Source organism: Sorex araneus, chromosome 5 (genome assembly GCF_027595985.1).
Source record: "Sorex araneus isolate mSorAra2 chromosome 5, mSorAra2.pri, whole genome shotgun sequence".
NCBI classification, from domain to species: domain Eukaryota; kingdom Metazoa; phylum Chordata; class Mammalia; order Eulipotyphla; family Soricidae; genus Sorex; species Sorex araneus.
The window spans coordinates 178,250,275-178,270,188 of record NC_073306.1 but is presented as its reverse complement, the minus strand read 5'-3'; the positions used below and the strand labels follow the sequence as shown (position 1 = coordinate 178,270,188).

At 37.3% G+C, this 19,914-nt stretch overlaps 1 protein-coding gene across 2 annotated transcripts in view; it reads right to left on the bottom strand.

The window, feature by feature from the left end:
* Nucleotides 1-19,914, bottom strand: part of GABRB1 (gamma-aminobutyric acid type A receptor subunit beta1) — a 373,240-nt gene that overhangs the window by 13,792 nt on the left and 339,534 nt on the right. For both annotated transcript variants that reach the window (XM_055139472.1, XM_055139473.1), the window contains 3 exons: nucleotides 8,958-9,095; nucleotides 8,689-8,841; nucleotides 2,734-2,978 (listed from right to left, as the gene is read on the bottom strand). In XM_055139472.1, the coding sequence (XP_054995447.1) occupies nucleotides 2,734-2,978; nucleotides 8,689-8,841; nucleotides 8,958-9,095 (536 nt within the window). The remainder of the gene's footprint in view (nucleotides 1-2,733; nucleotides 2,979-8,688; nucleotides 8,842-8,957; nucleotides 9,096-19,914) is intronic.

The window sequence follows — 19,914 nt, the reverse complement described above, 5'->3', positions numbered from 1 at the left end:
AAATAATCAATGAGTTGTATATTCAGTACAGAGAATAAGAGTTGGAGAGCAGAGGCCAGATTATACTATCATATCTTACTTTGAAGGGCAAGTTCACATCTTGACTTTTAGGATTGTAGTTACTCATTTAGGATAGAGCTTTGGTAAATTCTACCAGTGTTTCTCCTTACTAAGAATAATTTTGAAATAGCCTGTTATCACACACTGACAGTACAACTAAAGCATTTTATTTGGATCTATTTGCAAGTGGGCTGACATTATTGCCAGCAGATCAGCCTAAATGCTCCAAATTTGTATAAAAGTGGCTGAGAAGTAGTTAAATTAGGACCTAGTTGAATCGTAAAATCTTCTTTCAAAATTCTAAATATCATCTCTAGTTTCAAATGATGCCTGAGGGATTCATGAATTCATAGCCTTGATCACTTTGGAGATTAAATCTCTCCTAATGTCTGGATTCAACATCTGTACATGTATAAAAAGATGCTTCAGTGGAGCTGGTGAAAATACAAATCAAGTAAAGCACATTTGAAGCGTCAGTACCCCTTGGCATGATGGCACAGCCAATGTTATCAAAAGTAATGTGTAATAAGTGAAAAACGTCACAGTATGCTTTAGGGTGTGAGGCAATGTTAGGGATCCCTCAGCTGAAAATTGTTTGAGACCAGAGCATGCATGTCAGCTGAATTCATTTCTTTTCATAAGAATATAAAAGAAAAGATGAGAGCCATTCAAATATTATATAAAAAATAGGATTGTTTTCTATTTTTAAAAATTGAAATGGGGCAATATTTTAAAATTCCACACAGGTGGCATCATTAACTAACTGATTAGAATAGTACATCTAACAGATGTAACAATAAACTTTGTTATTGGCATATTGTCTGACCCCTTTCCTGATTTTAGAAGAGGATAATGAAGGTAGGAAAGAAAAGCTTCTGTAACTGCTGGGATGATTATAAGTTGTCTGAGATGGTAACACTCTTATTATTTCATCTATATAAAAAAGTTTATAAAGCTTTAGCCCTGATACTAAATATATAAACATAATTGAAGATTATATTTATCTGATTTTATGTGACACCATGATTCAGAAAGGAAAGCTAACATTGATTTAAAATATGGTTTTTGGAAAAGTCAAAAATAGAAAAATAAAACATAACAGTCTGTAAGACTGTATCCGGGAAAAATCTTCTTTAGAACACAACTAGGAATCAAGTAGAATTGCTTACGACTCACATCAGCTTATCATCAGGGAAGTCTGGTCAATCCACACAATTGCAGTTTTGAAAGTGGGTGACCAAGAACCCAAGGTGTTGGAAGAATAGTGAAAGGGAAATCAGAGATTTAACTCTAGCTCCAGATAAGCCAGATAAGAAGAAAGTTGTGATGAGATGAATCACAGAACAAAGAAAGGAGAGAGAGAGAGAGAGAGAGAGAGACAGAGAGAGAAGACTGGGAGGACAATTTAGAAGCTAAGACTTCAGTAACTACCTTCAAAAAGAGGAGAATAATTCACATGGCTATTCCATGTGTCAGATTGGGATCCTTTTCTCACTCTTTAAAAATCTAGGGAAGGGAAGGACAAGAAGATAGTACCAAGATTAAAGCACTTGCCTAGAATCGTGCTAGGGACATAATGCTGCTTCGAATCCTGGCACTGTATATGATCTCTGAGCAATGAGCAGGTGTGGTTACAAAGCACCATTAAATGTGGCCTCAAACCAAAAAAGAACAAGGAAACATGAAAAAAATCTAGTGATATCTGTTTCTAGAGTAAGCCTCCAATAGCAGTAGGTAAAAATAGCTGGGTATAGAGGAGGGAGGTAGGATCACAGATAATGCTTAGACAGAATGGGTCTGGGCATCAAAGGAGAGTGAAAGCAAGGGGTTTTATACCCAGGATGATGAGGATAAGAGGGAACAAACACATCTTTCCCTCCAGACCCAATATCCACAGAAATAGAGCAACTACTGAAAATAAGTGCCACTGAACTGTCTACTAGAAAAACAAAGAAAATGTCCTAAATCCTGCAGCAGAATCAATGAGGAAGATGGTACATAGTGGGGAGTTTAACAACAGTGAATTTAAAGTAATTTTGATGAAGAAAACGAGATACAACAATTTCCATACCATCCCACTGAAACTTAATATAATATTTTAAAATTGTATAAACTGAGACACAAAACAAGGATAGATAAGTATACGAGACTGAAGTCATACTGAACGTCTTCTGTGACCACAGTCAAATAAAGTCAGAAACCAACAACAACAACAACAAAACCCTTGAAAAATGCAAACATTTGGACACAAAACAACAAGTTCCAAACAATCATTGGTAACTAGAAAATTAAAGTAGAAATAAAAAGTTACTTGGAGTTCAACTAAAATGAAGAGATGATATATCAGGTCCTATGTGATGCAGCACAGTAGTATTAAGAGGGAAGTTTATAGTAATATAGTTATCAATAAGCAAAGAAAAATACCAAAAAGTCATACAGTCAAAGGAAATAGAAAACAACAAACAAATGGCAAAAGGAAAAAAATGAAACTTAGAACACAAATAAATTAACTTAGAATACAAAAATGATGACAGAAAGGATTATAGTGGGTTCTTAGAAATGATAAATAAAATTTTAAATAAATCTCTTGCTTAAGTTCTTTTTCTGCTATGTGAGCGCTGGGGCCCATTTTGCGATCTGTTTTATAAGAATATTATATACAGTTAACATTACCTGGACTTTATTCATCTCCAGCTTGTTCTTTTCATTGGCGCTGTGGTCTTGTTTGCCAGCTCCTTTTTTCTGAGGTCCTTTCCCAAAGAAGATGTAATTTACAAAGGCGTATTCCAGCAAAGCCAGGAATACAAACACAAAGCAGCCCATCAGGTAGATATCAATTGCTTTGACATAAGGGATCTTTGGCAGGGTCTCCCTGAGGTGAGTACTGATGGTCGTCATTGTCAGCACTGTGGTAATTCCTAGGAAACAGAAAGACTCAGTTTACCTGAAAGCACTTTTCTTCTTCTTTGTCTTCTTTTTTTTTTTTGAAGGGGATGGTGGAAGGGCAGGGGGCTCTCAAGCAGTGCCAGAGGGTCTGGGCAGGACTTCCAACAAGACAACGCCAGTAGGGCCAGAAAGTTGATTATTAGGTGATTAGGCTCTACTTGGACCCACTGGTGCTGGTGCTGGGGGTCCTAAATACCCACTCAAAATAAGGCATCATCATTTCTGAGCTTTTTACCTGATCCTGAAGACACTTTTTATCTTTTAATTTCTAAGACTTAGAGCAGTGATTTTCGTTTTCATTTTTTTTTAAACAGCTGCAGACCAGTGAAGATAGGATAAAAATCTCAGGGATATTTAATACAGAAAGAGAATCAGAGCCGGAGAGATGGTACAACAGCTATGGTGTTTGTCTTGCATTCGGTCAACGTGGGTTCGATCTCCGGCATCCTATATGGTCCCCTGAGCACTTCTAGGAGTAACTCCTGAGTGCAGAGCCAGGAGTAGGCCCTGAGCATCAAGCTTACTGTGACCCAAAAAGTCAAATAAATAACAAAATGAAAACCACCATTTACAATTGGAATATGTATATATTAATATTTGTAATAATACTGCTACATGGTACAGCTATGGCATATGTTAATTAGAATTAATTTTTTGTGTGAACTGGCAGGAAATTTCTGTAGACTGGCATTGGTAATGTGGATGGCAGTTGAAAAACACTGTCATAGAGGACAGATGCCACTTTCTTTTAAGTCCCCCAGAATTATGGTGTAGTGTGAGCAATTGTTAGAAACAAAGGGGTGAAGTTTGTTGCAAATATTGTAGACTCCTGATACAGCGCATGAATCACTATCACTATCATCACTATCATCCCAATGATCCTTGATTTGCTCGAGCGGGTCCAGTAACGTCTCCATTTGTCCTAGCCCTGAGATTTTAGCAACCTTTCTTTGCTTGTCCTTCCCAACAGTGCTGTATTAGAGTCTCTTTCAGGGTCAGGAGAATGAGATCCATCATTGTTACTGTATTTGGCATATGAATATGCCATGGGAAGCTTGCCAGGCTCTCCTGTGTGGAGGAAAACTCTCTGTAGCTTGCCAGGTTCTCCTAGGCTATAAGGTGTTCGTGGCCACATGCTTCTGGGAGCCTGGTTTTATAGTCTTTGGATGTTGGCCATTGATGGGATTACACGGTGCCGGGGGCAGTTTCTTTGGATGACTTTGGATGTAGTCAAAGGAGACAAACTAATTGAGGAAATTCATGTCTTCCTCTTTTTTCCATCATACTAAAGGTTTTTGCCAGTGACTAACTTTTCCACCCTATCTCCCTTGCTTTGTTTTCCAGTAATGCCACTTTCATTCATTCTTATTTTTTTCTTTTCGAAGCTCATGATGATATCACACATTCAGGCTGCTTATCTCCCTGATATCTAAGTTATTTTTGTGATTTCTTTCACCTTCCAAATGAAGGATTTTAATAGACCCTGGGTCTGTGGCTCCCATCTTGCGGAAATCCCGGTAACTTGGTGAATTTCTTCTCTCAGGGTACATGGATGTGTGTGAAAGATACAAGATTTGCAATAACTTTAAAAGAAAGTGGGTGATGTAGTTTGAATTTAACTTTAAGTTTAATTTATGAGATTTCAGCCCATGCCCTTCAAAGAAATTGTTTCAAAAAAGATAATGAAATCACTTTTGATTGGAACATGCTGAATGCTTACTAGGTATTATGCTTGGCGTAGGGACTGCTGTCAGTAAACAAACAACATGATCCAATTTTTTCCCCAATCAGTTTTTATTGAGGTATCATAGATTGCAAATCTATGGATAGTATTGTTTAATATTTGCAGTGCTGTTCTATCATGCATACCACCCAGAGTTTTCAGATCCTCCCACCAGTATCTCAAAGGTTCTATCCCATACTGCCTTAGCGTTCTTGGTTCATAGTTCTATTGCAAACATAATTCTTGTCCTGAAAGCAGTCATCTGGTGGGAAATAAAGTCACATAAAAAATAACATGATTAGGGGCTTGAGAGATAGTGTCATGGACAGGTCGCTTGCCTTGCACTCGGGTTTAATCCCAGCATCCTGTGTGGTCCCCCAGTAACATCCTGGAATAATTCCTGAGCTCAGAGCCAGAAGTAACCCCTGAGTACTACTGGGTGTGGCACAAAACCAAAAATATACATGGTTATGATTGAAATCAATATTATAAAAGAGAATGACCAGTCATAGAAAATTAATATAATGTGGATCTTGAACTGGCAGAGGAACCCAGGACCCAGGGCTGAGATATCCAAGCCTGCTTGGATAGGGACTGGGCCTCTTCTGCCCAGATCCCCCATTTTCCAGTAGCTAGACAGTCGCACAGCACATGAATAGGTAATAATATACATCAAGAATTGAAAACCAAATTTTAAAATAGAAAGGTCAAAGAAAAAATGAAAGTAGATGGAAAGGCATATCATAATCCCATTGATAGGACGATTGCACATCATCATGTCACATTTTTTCTGCCTTCCTTCCATCTTTCCTTCCTATATCTATCTTTGTCATAATAATTCCCACAGCAGTCACTATCAAGCTCAAAGTTGGTCATCATCTTAAGAATGGCTTCATTGCATGAATTTATATTATACAGGATCACAAAGTATAACTTTTTACAAAAATTGTTTGGTGCATAGTGAGACAGCAACCCAAAAGGTGAGATAAGAAAATTGAGGATTTGCACTATTTGTTTTATGTAATTTTTACATATAACACAATCTTGATATTTTAGTTTTTCAGATTTTTAAATTACCTTTATTGATTATGTTGTATTACCTCCAAATGTTTTGAATTCAGCGACTAGAGTGAATAAATTCCCTGGAGTCAGAAATAGTTATCTTAAAAAATTTTAACTTTGGATTCGTTAAAGAAGTTTTAGATAGCAAACTCTCAGGAGGAAGATTTTGCTTTATCTATTTTATTATTATGGCATTTTAAATAATATAATGTTTCTGTGCTGCTGAGCTTACTAACTGGCAGTGGGAAATGTGGAAGGGATAGCCAGGAAGGGACTTACAGATAGTGGTGGAAGGACATTGGCACGTTGGTAGTGGATATGTAACATTAACATATCATAACATTTTATGTTTAATACATATTAAATATGAACATAAACTTACATATTTATAAATATTAGCACTATTATAAACCATATTACTTCATTAATGAAAATAACAATAAGCATCTTGTGCTGATGGTGATAAATAGTGAATGTGAAACATGAAGTACAAAAGAAGTTGAAATTTCTTGTCATTTGTGCTAGAATAGTAATATTGTACATTTGTGATCTGTTATAGTTTTGGGCACTTATAATAACTTTGAATTCGACATGACTGTTATAATAGCCAGGTTTCTCTTTCCCATTTTATACCTGAGTAAACAGAAGGAGATGAGTTATTTGCTGTAGGTACCCAGCCAATGCACAAAAAGCAAAAAAGTGTTAGGTGAAGGCAGTTAAAAGCAGAAATATAAGATAAGATATGAAACTTTATGAAGTTACTTAAAAATAAAGATAGGAGCACGAAAGAGTTTTCAATTTGAAGAACAGTAGGCAGAGAAAACTGAAGCTAGAGAATGAAAAGGCAAAATCTTAGTACCTATTTGTCATTCAGATGAGACTAGATAGGTTCTTTGATCTTAGTAGAAAAAATTCAGAACTATCATACAGCAGTAAAGGTGGTGTGTAATTGAGTGATGTGACTATCAGGTATGGTCTTATTTTTTATTTAAAATTTAAATGCAATCTAATATGATTCTAGCTAATGTGCATAGCACATAATTTATTTTCGAATTCATTAATCGCATTTCTGTTCCTACTCCTTGAGGACAGAAGTGTAAATAAATCAAATCAATGAGCTTGAAAGCTATTCCTCCCTGCAGTGGATAGAATGCTAGGTTTCCCTTAAACATAGTCATTCTTATATTCAAGTAGTATGTTATAAACTGTTTATATTCCTTAGTAAACATTGAAAGGTTGATTGGAAGTGGTCACCACTGAAAAACTTAAGTAATGCTAGCGGGACCTGGGAGCTCAGTGCCAAAAGTGAGAAAGCATTATTAATAGCATTGTAGACCAAAAATAAAATTAAATAAAATACCTACAAAGAACAAAATTTCTGACCTTGCATGCATGACTTAAATTGAGTCCTGGAGACACCACATACACAAAGCATGGTTCCAGAGGCTCTGCTGTGTGGGAATCCTGGTGCCCCAACAAAGCATCTGATCTCCCATGAAATAACGTGTGGAAACTACTTGGAGGGAAGTGAACACTCTGGTGGAGGGTGTGGTGCTAGAATATTTTCTGAAACAGCATCATTAAAAGTTTTGTAAATCACTGTGCCTAAAATAAGGTAAAAAATTTGAAAAAGAATATAAAATGTGCCAGCACTGGGGGCCTGTGCTTGACCCCTGGTGAGTTTCTGTGTGAGCTCTACTAAGAAATGCAATTCCCTAGTGAGTACCGTAATGAACCGTGTGAGCAATGCAACATGGCATTGGTATAGCACCCCCTAACTCCAACAACAATAGCTAAAAAAGGAATGAGGAGAGGATTTTTTTTAAGGTGAAGGAGGCGCTGGGAGATAGTCAAGGTACTGAAATGCATGTTTTGCCAGCAGATATGGGTTCAATTCCCATTAAAATTCCACTAAACATGTCAGGTCTGGCATCGCTGGGCCAAATATCAATGGGCATAGTTAAACTGTCATAATTATACTCTAGTTATGAAAGAATATATTGATCAGTTAACTCAGTTTGGTACTTTGAGAAGAGGGGTGTATGTGTGTGTGTGTGTGTGTGTGTGTGTGTGTGTGTGTGTGTGTGTGTGTGCCTACCTGTCTGTCTGTCTGTCTGTCTATGTTCCAAAGTGATAACTGTAATGGGTTTAGTATCAAAAAAGGCAGACCCACACATTTAAATTCATCGGAGATGAACATTTTCTAACTTTACAAAGGACCTGTAAGCCTCAGTTACAGTCCTTCAGTTTGCAGCAATCATTTAACCATGGCAAGATTGATTCTGACTTTAGCTCCCCCGAGTAGGAAGCCACTTCCTGTCTTGGTAATATCATTGTTATAGGTGACAAGTGTCTGTATCTGATTCAACTGCAATCAATTATATTTAAGGAAGAGTCAGATCAATATTACTTAACTTTAGTTAATCTTCACAAGATAGTAATTCCCAACATTTGACATAACTTGTGAATAGTTTATGAAATCATATTTTTTAAGCTTTCTCCAAATTCATTTGAGAATTATGCAATTTGAATGTTTTCCAGTGTAAAATTCAGGAAGCAAATTGGAACTAATTCCAAAGTTAGTAAAATTTTGTAAACAGAGTTTTGAAATACTCTCTGTGAAGCCTTAATATAGCTTTGCATATGCTCCAAGATTATTTTTTATTTTGCTAAAATGCTTAAAAGATACAATGTCATACAGGTTAATTCTGTACTTAACTGTTTATTTTAAAACACTCTTCTCTTAATCTTGTATTTTTTATTTGCTATGAGAGAAGCCCTTGTCTATAGTTCCAAACATTGGTTGTTTGGAATTGGAGTTGGAACAACTGGAAATTGAAACATTGGATTTGGAAGATAAATCCTACCAGCTCTCTGAGGTTTGGGGAATTCATTACCTAGTGCCACTCTGGCTGCAGATGCATCATAGTTGATCCAAAAAGAAACCCAGGACAGAATTGTAATCAGTGTGGAAGGCATGTAGGTTTGCAAAATGAAGTAACCAATGTTCCTTTTCAGACGGAAACTTAGCGACAGTCGTGGATATGCCCCTGAGTTAAGAGAATAAATAAAAGAAAGGAAAAAAAAAAGAAAATTAGGTCATCACTTGTTGAAACCTTCTTTATTTCACAGTGTTCTTAGTTCAGTTTTGAAGAAATATCCTCACCTGTTGTGAACTCAACCTTCTTGGAAACCATCTTATAGTCTACAATTGAAAATTGAGGAAGCTCAATTTTGTTCACTCCAGTTACTGCAGCCTCTCCTCCATTCCAGTAAAACTCAATGTCATCAGTGGTATAGCCATCTGAAACCAAGAAGTAGAACAGTGCTCAGTAGAGTTCACTTGATCTTGAAATTATTTTGAGGACAGCCTGGGATGTGGAAAAAACATTCTCAGCAAGAGATTTTAAAATGACTTTGCTATCATCAGGATGCATGTAGGTCTCCTGTGGCTTGCTATTTCTGCTGGGTTGGGTGGATGGATGTTTTTGCTTTTGAAGACATATAATTTGGTCATTCAATACAATGTAATATTTTTTAGCATCTTTACTTTTACTAGGTCTACCAATGGACATTCTTGAGTTAGATTGGGAGATGGCTGGATTCCACACATCTGGATATTAATATGAGCATGCATTATTTAACAATACTATTAGCAACAGGAATAATTGAGCATGTTTGTTAAATTGGCAACAGAAAATGTAACGCTCGGAGTATAAAGACCAAATTTGTACAGACCTATTAACAACAAGACATTAAAAGTGTACTTATTTTTGGAAATATATAGATATGTACATATATACCTATACATGTGAATATCAATTTGGAATACAAATATTAATATTCTTTAATTACAGCTTACATGAGTGAAGTTTTAATAGCCAAATGAGTATATATGATGCATATATACACAAATATATATACATATATATATTTTTTGGTTTTGGGGCTTCAGTCAGCTGTACTCAACTTACTCGTGATTCTGTGCTCAGGGATCACTCCTGGCAGGACTCAGGGATTTATATGTGGTGCTGGGAGTAGAACTGGGGTCCACTGCATGCAAAGCAAATGCTTTACCTATTGTACTGTCACTCAGGCTTTGAACCAAGTTAATGTTTAATACTACTTTACACTTAGATAAACACTTATTAATTTAGGGCAAAACTATAGAGGGCTATAGGGTGCATAAAAGGATCTACTCTGATTTCCTTCTCTTGCTGCTTTTATTTTTGCTTCCACTGCAGTGTCCTAGCTGTTATGGTCATTTAATTGAGAAACCTACAAACGAAGAATATATGAGTATATTTGAAAATCTAAAAAACCATTTAAGGCAAGGAAAAAGCTGTATCTGTCATTGTTTTCTAGATAAAAAGATTTTTCTAAGTTAATTTTATATTTATATTTGCTTCAAGTGAAAAAGCATTAAATCTTTTAATTAGACTCAGGATTGTGTTCAAAGGTAACCTTTTAATAAAGTAGACATTATGCTGACCTACTTTTGATTATAACCACCTATACCTTTTTCAAGAGATAGAAAGGATATATTTAAAATTTGGATACCAGAGGATTGTCATCGTGACACTGCAAGAATGTAAGACATTTAAAGCTATTTCCCTGTTTCCCCAAAGGGAAATAAAAATGTCAGCTTCGTAGTTTTAAATATTTCTTTGTTTTTGTTTTGGGGCCATACCTGGCATTGCTCGGAGTTACTCCTGGATCTGTGCTCAGGAGTCACTCCTGGTGGTGCTCAGGGGACCATATGGGATGCCAAGTGCACAGCAAATACCCTACCTACTGTACTATTGGTCTGCCCCATGGTTCTTTAAATATTTTTAACTCCTTTGCAAAAGGCTGTCTTTTGAATTTGTATTCTTCAGCATATCGATTGCACAACTGCTTCATATTTGTCAATTTTCCAATCTTTGACAGTTATCATTTACTACAATATTTTAATTTTTTTCTTTTTCTTTTTAAACTATCTTTGTTGGACCAAGAACTTACTCTCTCTTCAAAGGTAATCTTTCAACACACAGTACTTCGTTTTATAATATCTCAGTTGTAGACACAGGAATAAAAAAAATTTTACTTCTAGAGTTAATCCTTACTGCCTGAGAGACTGGAATACCTTCTTTACCTAATTTACATAATTTTGAATGAACTACGTAGAACTAATTGACTTTGGACATGCCTCTGCAAGATTGTGATTCTTAACATCTGAGACTCTGGTATCATCTGATCTGAAGAGAATGAGAAGACAACTCATGGATTGAAATAAAATATTTTCAAAAGATACATTTGTCTATGTGATTTTCAAAAAGCCCAAAGTATAGGGAGACAGCTCAAATGGCTGGGGTACGTGCTTTGATTGCAGATGACCCAGGGTTGATCCCTAGTACCACATGGTACCTTAAGCAACCATTGGGATCAATCTTGGAGCACAGAACAAGGAGTAGCCCCAACACTGCTGGTGTGGGTGTAGCTCCAGAACAGACAACCAGAACAAAAAATAATCAAACAACACTCCTTAGCAATAAGTAAACGACCCATTAAAAAAGCCAAAGACTTTAACAAACACCTCACCAAAGAAGATAACAAGATTACAGAGAAATGAGCAAATCCAAAGATGCTCTATATTATGTTATCAGGGAAATGCAAATTAACATAAACATGAGATACAGGCTTGTCAGAGGTAGACAGGAAGTACTCTGGCCAACAGCAGAGAGGAGCTTGGCCTTGTAACTAACTGTGTGTTCTTATGAACTTGGATGGATATATGTGTGATATGGTGATTATGTGACACTACAAGATCCTGGTTGAAAAAGTGACAGAAAGGCAGATCTTTAAGAACTCAGACTCTGGAATGCACGTGCTTCTGTAAAGTCAACCTGGACCTGCTGGGAAGAAGAAAATGAGATTCCAGGACCCTACTGACCTGTTTCTCTTCAGAGTCTTAAAAGACCTATCAACCTCCAACCAGTCAGTGAAATGATTCACTACATCTGTGAGATAAAAAGCAAATCAGCTGGTTTGGGAGAATAGCATATGCCAGACAAAAGGGTAATTTCTCCTCATGGACTTTTTATTTGTGATTAAAAAAAATGCCTCAGCAACATCTGTCTAGTAAAATGGCATGGAAAAAGCTTTCTCATAAAGAGAGATGGAATCAAAATTAGTACAACATATTTCTAAAAAATCCTTTAGGAGGAAAAACAATGGAATCTAAATTTAAAGCTCTCTTCTGGCCTGACAATTTGAGATTGGATTTTAGATTGGCACCTCTCTTACCCTTAGCTCACCTTTCTTGGTGTTGAGCCATCTTTTCCTTATGCCCTGTCCTTGTTAGACCCTTAACAGTTCACAATAAATACACTAGAGCTGACCTGTTCCAAGCGACAGTACTCATGGCACTGCTTTAAGTTGGCGATAGAATGTTTGGGCTGGAACTATTTGTCAGAAAGGAAGCTCTTAAGCCAGTTACATAGAGACTCAGTGGAGGAAAGAACTATATAAAGCTCAAAGTCTGAATATGAACTTCTGCCCTTGTTCCAATTTAGGTCTGAATTCATGGTACAGTTTTTTACCTCATTATTCTTCTGAGCTTGGTGGCCCTGATGGGAGGGGGGTGCATTTCTAATAGACAGACAAAAAGGTGGGCTGACAGAAGACAGTTTCTGTATTCAACTTTAGAGCTGCACATTGGAGAAACCTGCTGGTTCACGTCCCTTTACTGAGCGCATAAACATGAGGTTTAACAAACTCTTCCTGGCCATCATAGTTTCTCTGGATCCAACCTCTCTTTCATCTTTCCAGTTCTGTGCTCTAAGGCATAGACATCACCACCTCTAAACAGGCAAGGGAAGTCAATGGAAATGATATTCAATATTATAATACACATGTTTTGAGTACTTTTATAGGTTGACCAACACATGAGACACTAGGAAAATGCAAGGGAATACATAATTGAGCACTTTTCAGGATCTTGTGGCCTAAATGAAATCTTTGAAAATTGTTGAATTGAGGGAGTTAGATATGGCTTTACAGAGAATTTAGCCAGTTGAGTGGAGATGTCTTGTCTACCAGAGGGAATAACTTGTGAGGTGAATAGCATAAAGGCAGAGTGATGACAACAGAAATGGATATTTTCCTGCTATTTGTCCAACTAGCAACTCTTTGTGAGCAAGAGAACTGAACTAATAAAGGCACCCTGAGTATGCTTACGAACACCATAAAAATTTCAGATTTCAATAAAGGTAAAACTGGGTCAAAAGGAATAAAGTGACTAGGTAGCTCTGACAGAGTGGGGGAAGACATGTAGGCAGATAATACAGACTAGTCAAATCCTTTTGCTGCCAATCAACTTGTGTTAATGTAACTCTGTTTGTCATGAACAAAGTATAAAACCATGTTGATTTTTCACTTAGCTCATCGTCTTTCTCCCACTAGGCTTTGAGTTCCTTGAGGTCAGGATTAACTCCCATTAAGTTTTAGATGCCTGTGTCTATCATATGCACAAAATTTACAGCATCTATTCAGTATCCAATAAGAGTGTAGAGATGATTTCATTCCTGCTTCTCCTCATCAGGACTGCTGACTTTGTGATACTGACCATTACTTGACAGCTAGGCTTACACATGTGATTCTCATTCAATGAGTAGATCTTCACTGAGTACTATATGCCAAGTGGTGACAAAGTTTGGGTGATACAAATAAAGGTAGACAAAATGGTATGTCAGAACAAAACTCCATTTTGAATTCTATTGAAGGTATGGACTAACTTCTTTAACCATATACTATGATCTTCAGAAACTGCAACACTACAGATCCCAGATTCTCTTGCAACTAAGATGGTGGCAATGACATAGATTCCCTGAATGTCATAGATAGTATGCAAGGTGCTGTATATTAAATCTCCTGCTTAAGCTAGCCATATGGGCTTCTGCCACAGAAAGTAGACTGGGACACAGTTTCACTAAAGGGAATACTTATTTTCTCAGTTTTGGGATTTCCAGAGATTTTCACAAAAATCTGTGTCGAGGATTGTGCTAACCTTTTGATTGATCTTTCTGCACTCACATCCTGCTTTCTCTGCTTTGTTCTGGACTGGTGGGGTTGGGCTCCCTGTCTCCATCACTTCACTGATGTAAATGCACATGAAGTAAATGCATTTCCCTTTGTGGAGCAGCCACAATCTCATCTCAAGTTTCTCGGTGTGGAGGCTTAACTGGCTTAGAACTATTTTTAAAATACCCTCTCCTTTGCCATGGTGACTGGTACAGGGTTAGGTAGCTCATAGCGATTCTCTTGACAACTAATGATTCAGAAATAGGCAGATGATCCAAAATGGTTCTGTCCTCATGAATATCAGAATTTTTATTTGAATATCAGTAAAGAGAAGATGTTCCTATCTCTCTTAGCTGCTGGCCATCAAGAAATAGTGAGTTGAGAGAGGATGGCTCAGTGGCAGGGCTCCCAGGCTCCATCACTTCATGTGAAGGGCCACCACTGAAAAGAACTGGCTGAAGATGAGAGGGCACAGGAGGAAAAGAGATTCTTTTTTTTTTTTTTTTGCTTTTTGGGTCACACCTGGCGATGCACAGGGGTTACTCCTGGCTCTGCACTCAGGAATTACTCCTGGCGGTGCTCAGGGGACCCTATGGGATGCTGGGAATCAAACCCGGGTCGGCCGCGTGCAAGGCAAACGCCCTACCCGCTGTGCTATTGCTCCAGCCCCGGAAAAGAGATTCTTATTCTGGCAGTGTGGTTGGACCACAGTTACCTGTGATTGCTGCCTGAGCACTAGGGTGGTCTTAGGTGCTCACAGCTGAAGAAGAGGTGGCACCAGCTTTGGTAACTCCTGAAACATCTGTTATGGCATTTTGAATAGGTCTCAGACTCAGAGATTGCATCGTAGGGCTATTAGCAGCTTTTGACTTTTGATCCTTAACATCCTTTATTCTACACCCCCCTTGCTTTTCCCGTTCATGCTCTGTAATCAAGGCTCTATATCAAGTTCCCTTTTGGGGGAAAACCTAGAGTGTTTCTACCTTCCTTATGTGATCTTGTCAGTTTCATCATATATTCTATCAGAAAATATTGCATCTGTTTATTTAGATTTGCATTAGATTCTGACTTTTATCTCCTTTGTCCTAGTTATATTACAAACTTTTTGATGACAAAACCTCCTTAATTTTATTAAAACATTCTTGTATCTGAAAGTCTAGAACAGATACATTCTACACTAACTATACGGTCTCTCTCTGTCTCTGTCTCTTTCTCCCTTTCTCACACTCACATTTAATTAAACGTTATTTTTGGAGCATGGGATCAAATCTTATATATGTGATATATACATTTTACCACTGAGTTATATCCTGGCCCCTCAACAAATACATTTTTGTTGAATAAATACATTAGTAAAATGCAGTTTGCTACTTAGAAATTTAAGCATATTGTCTCAGACAGGTTATAGGGAAGGTTTTATTTTTGTATTGTTCTTAAGCCAGATTTAGTTCTGGATTGAAATGAGTCTGCTCACAAATCCCCCAGGTGGACTTAGGATCCAAGGAAATGGAAAAAGTACTGGTTAATTTTAAGCCAAATGAATAATTAGGTAATATGTGACGACCTCAGGCCAGTCTTCAAATGATAGGAGGGAATTATGGCAGATTTGAAAGTCAGCAGTTGAGCTCGGAGTTCAAGAGAATAGGTAGCAGGTAAACCAAGACGGCACCTTCCATCAGGTGAAACCAAGACGGCACCTTACAAGGCCAAAGAGCAGAACACTTCAATGCCACACACACACACACACACACACACACACACACACACACACACAGAATATGGCACCAATTAATGCAGATTTTAATAAAATTCAATAACATGCATTAAAAAGTCTGGGTTTTTATTTCTAAGACCACTTGCACTTTGTTTAACTAAACCCTGTTAGGCTTAGTGTTCAAGGCACTGAGATAATTATGGATTATTTGAGGGGAAAAAAAGAATGCTCACTCCATTTCAGGTAGAAGCTTGAGTTCTCATGGGAACAATAATGGCAGCTGGAGCCAAAGAAAGAATAGAGGCCCAGAAATACACTATTATTCAAAGGTTACACAAGAACATTTTGCCACAGAGAGTGAACATCAATTTACTCACACCTAAACAACCTATTTACCAAAGGTTTTCCTTTATGAACCAGTGACTTCACACAGTGTCTTAACGCCTGAACACTTGGATACCAAGATGCTGTTTCCTAGCAACAATAACTACAAAGAAGCTCTCAAAATTTCCTCTCAGCCCCTGGGGACTTCTTAGTGGTACAGAAAGTACAGATAAAATTAAGTTGATGTCAATAGATAAAGATGCATGGAGATAGTGCAAATGCAGAAAAATCTGGATGCTGATGTGCTTCCTTGCTATTAAGAACACTCTATTTTGGATGCCTTTTCTTATATAGAAATAAAAACTATTCCCCACTGTGCTTAATAGAGCTGGTGGGATGGTCTAAAATTGTACTTAACCATGTTTTCTGTAATGTAGAGATTTAAACTTATAATCCATGAGTGGGTAGAAGTAAATGCATTTTTCTTTGTGGAGCAGCTACAATCTCATCTCAAGTTTCTTGGTGTGGGGGCTTAACTGGCTTAGAACAATTATTAAAATACCCTCTCTTTTGCCTTGGTGACTGGTACAGGTTAGGTAATAAGCCAGGTTGGAGACTGTTAGCTCATAGCAACTCCCTTGGCAATTAACGACTCAGAAACAGGCAGATGATCCAAAATGATTCTGTCCTAATGACTATTAGAATTTTTATTCAAATGTTGGAAAAGAGAAGGTGTTCCTTTCTCTCTTAGCTGTTGTCCATCAAGAAATAATGAGTTGAGAGGGGATAGCCCAGTAACAGGAACCAGTATGGGCCCTCCGTCTTTATATCAGGGTTTTCTTGTATCTAATAGTGTCCTCAATAATATTCTTAATTTAAACATTTCAAAAATGACCTATTGAAATATACATAATAGACTTCCACTCTCCACTTGCAGCTGCTCCTTTCAGAAGAGGGCAGACCTATTAGAAATTGATCAGCATTTCTGCCCTTGTAGCTGTGTTGATTCTTCTGGTTGGGTTGGGATGCTTGGGCTATTCTCTGCAGTGCTCAAGAGTTATTACTAGCTCTCAGCTCAGAAGTGATCCATGGCAGAGATCAGGGGACTTTGTGTGGCTCTGGAATGGAACCCAGTTGACTAAAGTTGCTTCTTGAGAAGCAAGTGCCTTGCCACCCCTACTATTTCCCTGGCCCTCGTATAGATTCTTTCTGTACACAGTTTTTAGATAATTGAAGTTGTGAATCTCAGGAGCGGATAAGAAAGCCAATGGAGTTTAATCTTTCCAGTAGCTCCATATCTGGTAATCTCATTGATTCAAAAGGCCACTTTGAATTCTTTGCTCATGTATCATCATCATGATACATAGGTTATCATCATGGATCCTATGAAATAACAATCAGCTATGAAACTATTTTTAAGGCATTTTCATAATATTAAATACAAATTTATGTAATGGTTCATTTCAGATTTGACTCCTGCCTGACAGCCCATGGTTGGGGTCCCTAGGCATGGCCACCTCCCTGTATTCTCAGTGATATAACTATTAAGGTTTTAAATGTAATTATTAGAAAATATGTTCTTATAGTAAGTAAAAATTCATTCACTGGAAGAGGATTTATCATCCCTTCCTTGTCAGTCGATTGCAAGTGAACCCAGGCCTTCTCAACCAAGGCACGTCCCCTTTCTTAAGAACACTTCTTCTCAGGGTCTCTGTCTTACATACGCCTGAAGGATGGAGCTCAGACTGTGAGGTGATCACATCTGTTTTGTCCCTACTGCCTCCTTGAGTTATTTAGTCCCTTCTGCACTGACACAACCCTAGAATTACTCCTGCCCTGTTCGTTGATCCACTCCTGACTGATTTAGGATGATATGCTGATCTGGAATAATTTCAGAGCTTTCACATTTGGAATCTTAGATCTGACATGTTTTCTGGTTTCTTATACACCTTCTGTCAGGGTCCTCTGATATATGGCTAGAGTAAGGAGAGTAAAAGTCTTCTGACAAACCTGATATGTCAGAAGGAAGTCAGGATTTTCAGATTTCTCCTTACTCTAGCCAAGTCTTGAGATCATCTATTTTGTCAATATTTACATTCCCAGCATGATTTTTCTAGAGTTTTCTCCTTCCCTTTTTTCTCCCTTTCTTTCTTCCTTACTCCCTCCCTCCTTCCCTCCCTCCCTCCGTCCGTCCCTTCCTTCCTTCCTCTCTCCCTCTCTCCTTCTCTCTCTCCCTCCCTCCCTGCCTCCCTCTCTCCCTCCATCCTTCCTTCTTTTGTCCTTTCTCTTCTTCTTTTATTTATAATTTTTAGGCTACAGTCAGCAGTGCACAGACTTATTCCTGGTTCCTGAAGGACTCAGGGATCCATATAGAGTACTGGGGATCAAACTCAGGCTGGCTGCATGCAAGGTGAGCTTCCAACCAGCTGTACTATCTCACTGGCCCCTTGCTTCTCTATTTCTGTCTGCATAATTCTATCTAGTCCATTAATCCTTATGTTCATTAAGCCAGCAACATTTAGCTATGTAGATCTTCAACTCTTTTTCTTTGGGAGACACTTTCTATGTTATATTAAATACACTAAAATTTATTTGCATTTTATGTTAAATGTAGTATGTATGTGTGAAATTGAAGCCAACTCAACATATGATTATATTTATTTTAATGTTGTAGATTTTTTCTTTACCATTTTATTGAGGTAGTGTGATTTACAGTATTGTTAATTATATTTTTGTACATACATTGTTCAACCCTACACTCATTTATGTTTATTTATACTTCCTTACTATGTTTCTTTATCTCCCGCATATTAGAGATCTTTTTATATATTTATATTGATCAATGAATTTCCTGATTCATTGATTTTGCAATTCTATCAAATAAAGTGAGGGCTCCTTTACTTGTTTAGAAAGATCAAGTTGCTTTTATGTCTTTATCATTCCCTTCCTACAGGTTCCAGGAATAAAATCTTGCCTAGACCATATCTATCTCTTGTTTGTCTGGAATTTAGAATTAATGTTTCTTACCTTTCAGAACAGTAGAACAGTTAATTCTCATCAATATTAATAAACATTTGGTGTACTAATTTAAGACTATAGGCTCCCAATAATACTCATCCCTTCATGATGATCAGCTTGTTTTAATAAGGGCTAATGGAGTGATATTCTATTACTTTTTTTTATTGGTGCATATGTTTTAGGAAAATAGCAGGCCACAGAGCAGAGTCTGAGATGCTTTATGGCCAAAACCAGTGCCAAAACCAGAAATAGAAGATAATCATCCCTGAAGAAACCAAAATCTGATTAAATATTTGTCTTATCTATTTACTATTTTAAGACATAAAATGTCTCAAAACAAATAGTCACTTGCATTTATTTTTATTAGTAGTCAAAGGTGAGACTGTTTTATGTCTCAGACAAAAATCTGCACCCATCTATTTTTAATTTGTATAAACAATCAGTAGGTTTGTCTGGGATACCTGTGCTCAAATTTTCTTTATTGGTCTTGAAACACTGACATCATCGATTGCATTTAGTAAACTCATGTGGCTAATCGGCACTTGATCCCAGCACCACATACTGTCCCTTGAGCCACACCATGAGTGATCGCTGCGCAGAGCCAGGAGTAAGCCTTGAGCACTGCCAGGTGTGGCCCCCCAAACCAACTAAACAGACAAAAGAACAAAAACATGTGAAAAATGGAAATAAACTGTGGCTATAAATTCTTGTAAAAGATGAATTTGGCAATACCCCTACCGAATAAACCGTATACTTACTTCTTCAAGGTTCTGTGATAAACCTTTGTTTGAAAATCCTAATATTGCTAGTAGTGGAATTGAGATGTATCAGAGTTATTGTTATTGAACGTTACCAATCAGAGATTTCTGATCTTAATAAAAAGGAAGATAAAGCCTTTCCTTCTTTGGAACAGTTGACTGTGCAAAAGTTCTTTATGACTATATTCTTTAAATAATGGAGTGACCACATTCACTTGAAAACATATTTAAAAAAGGACTGAAACAAT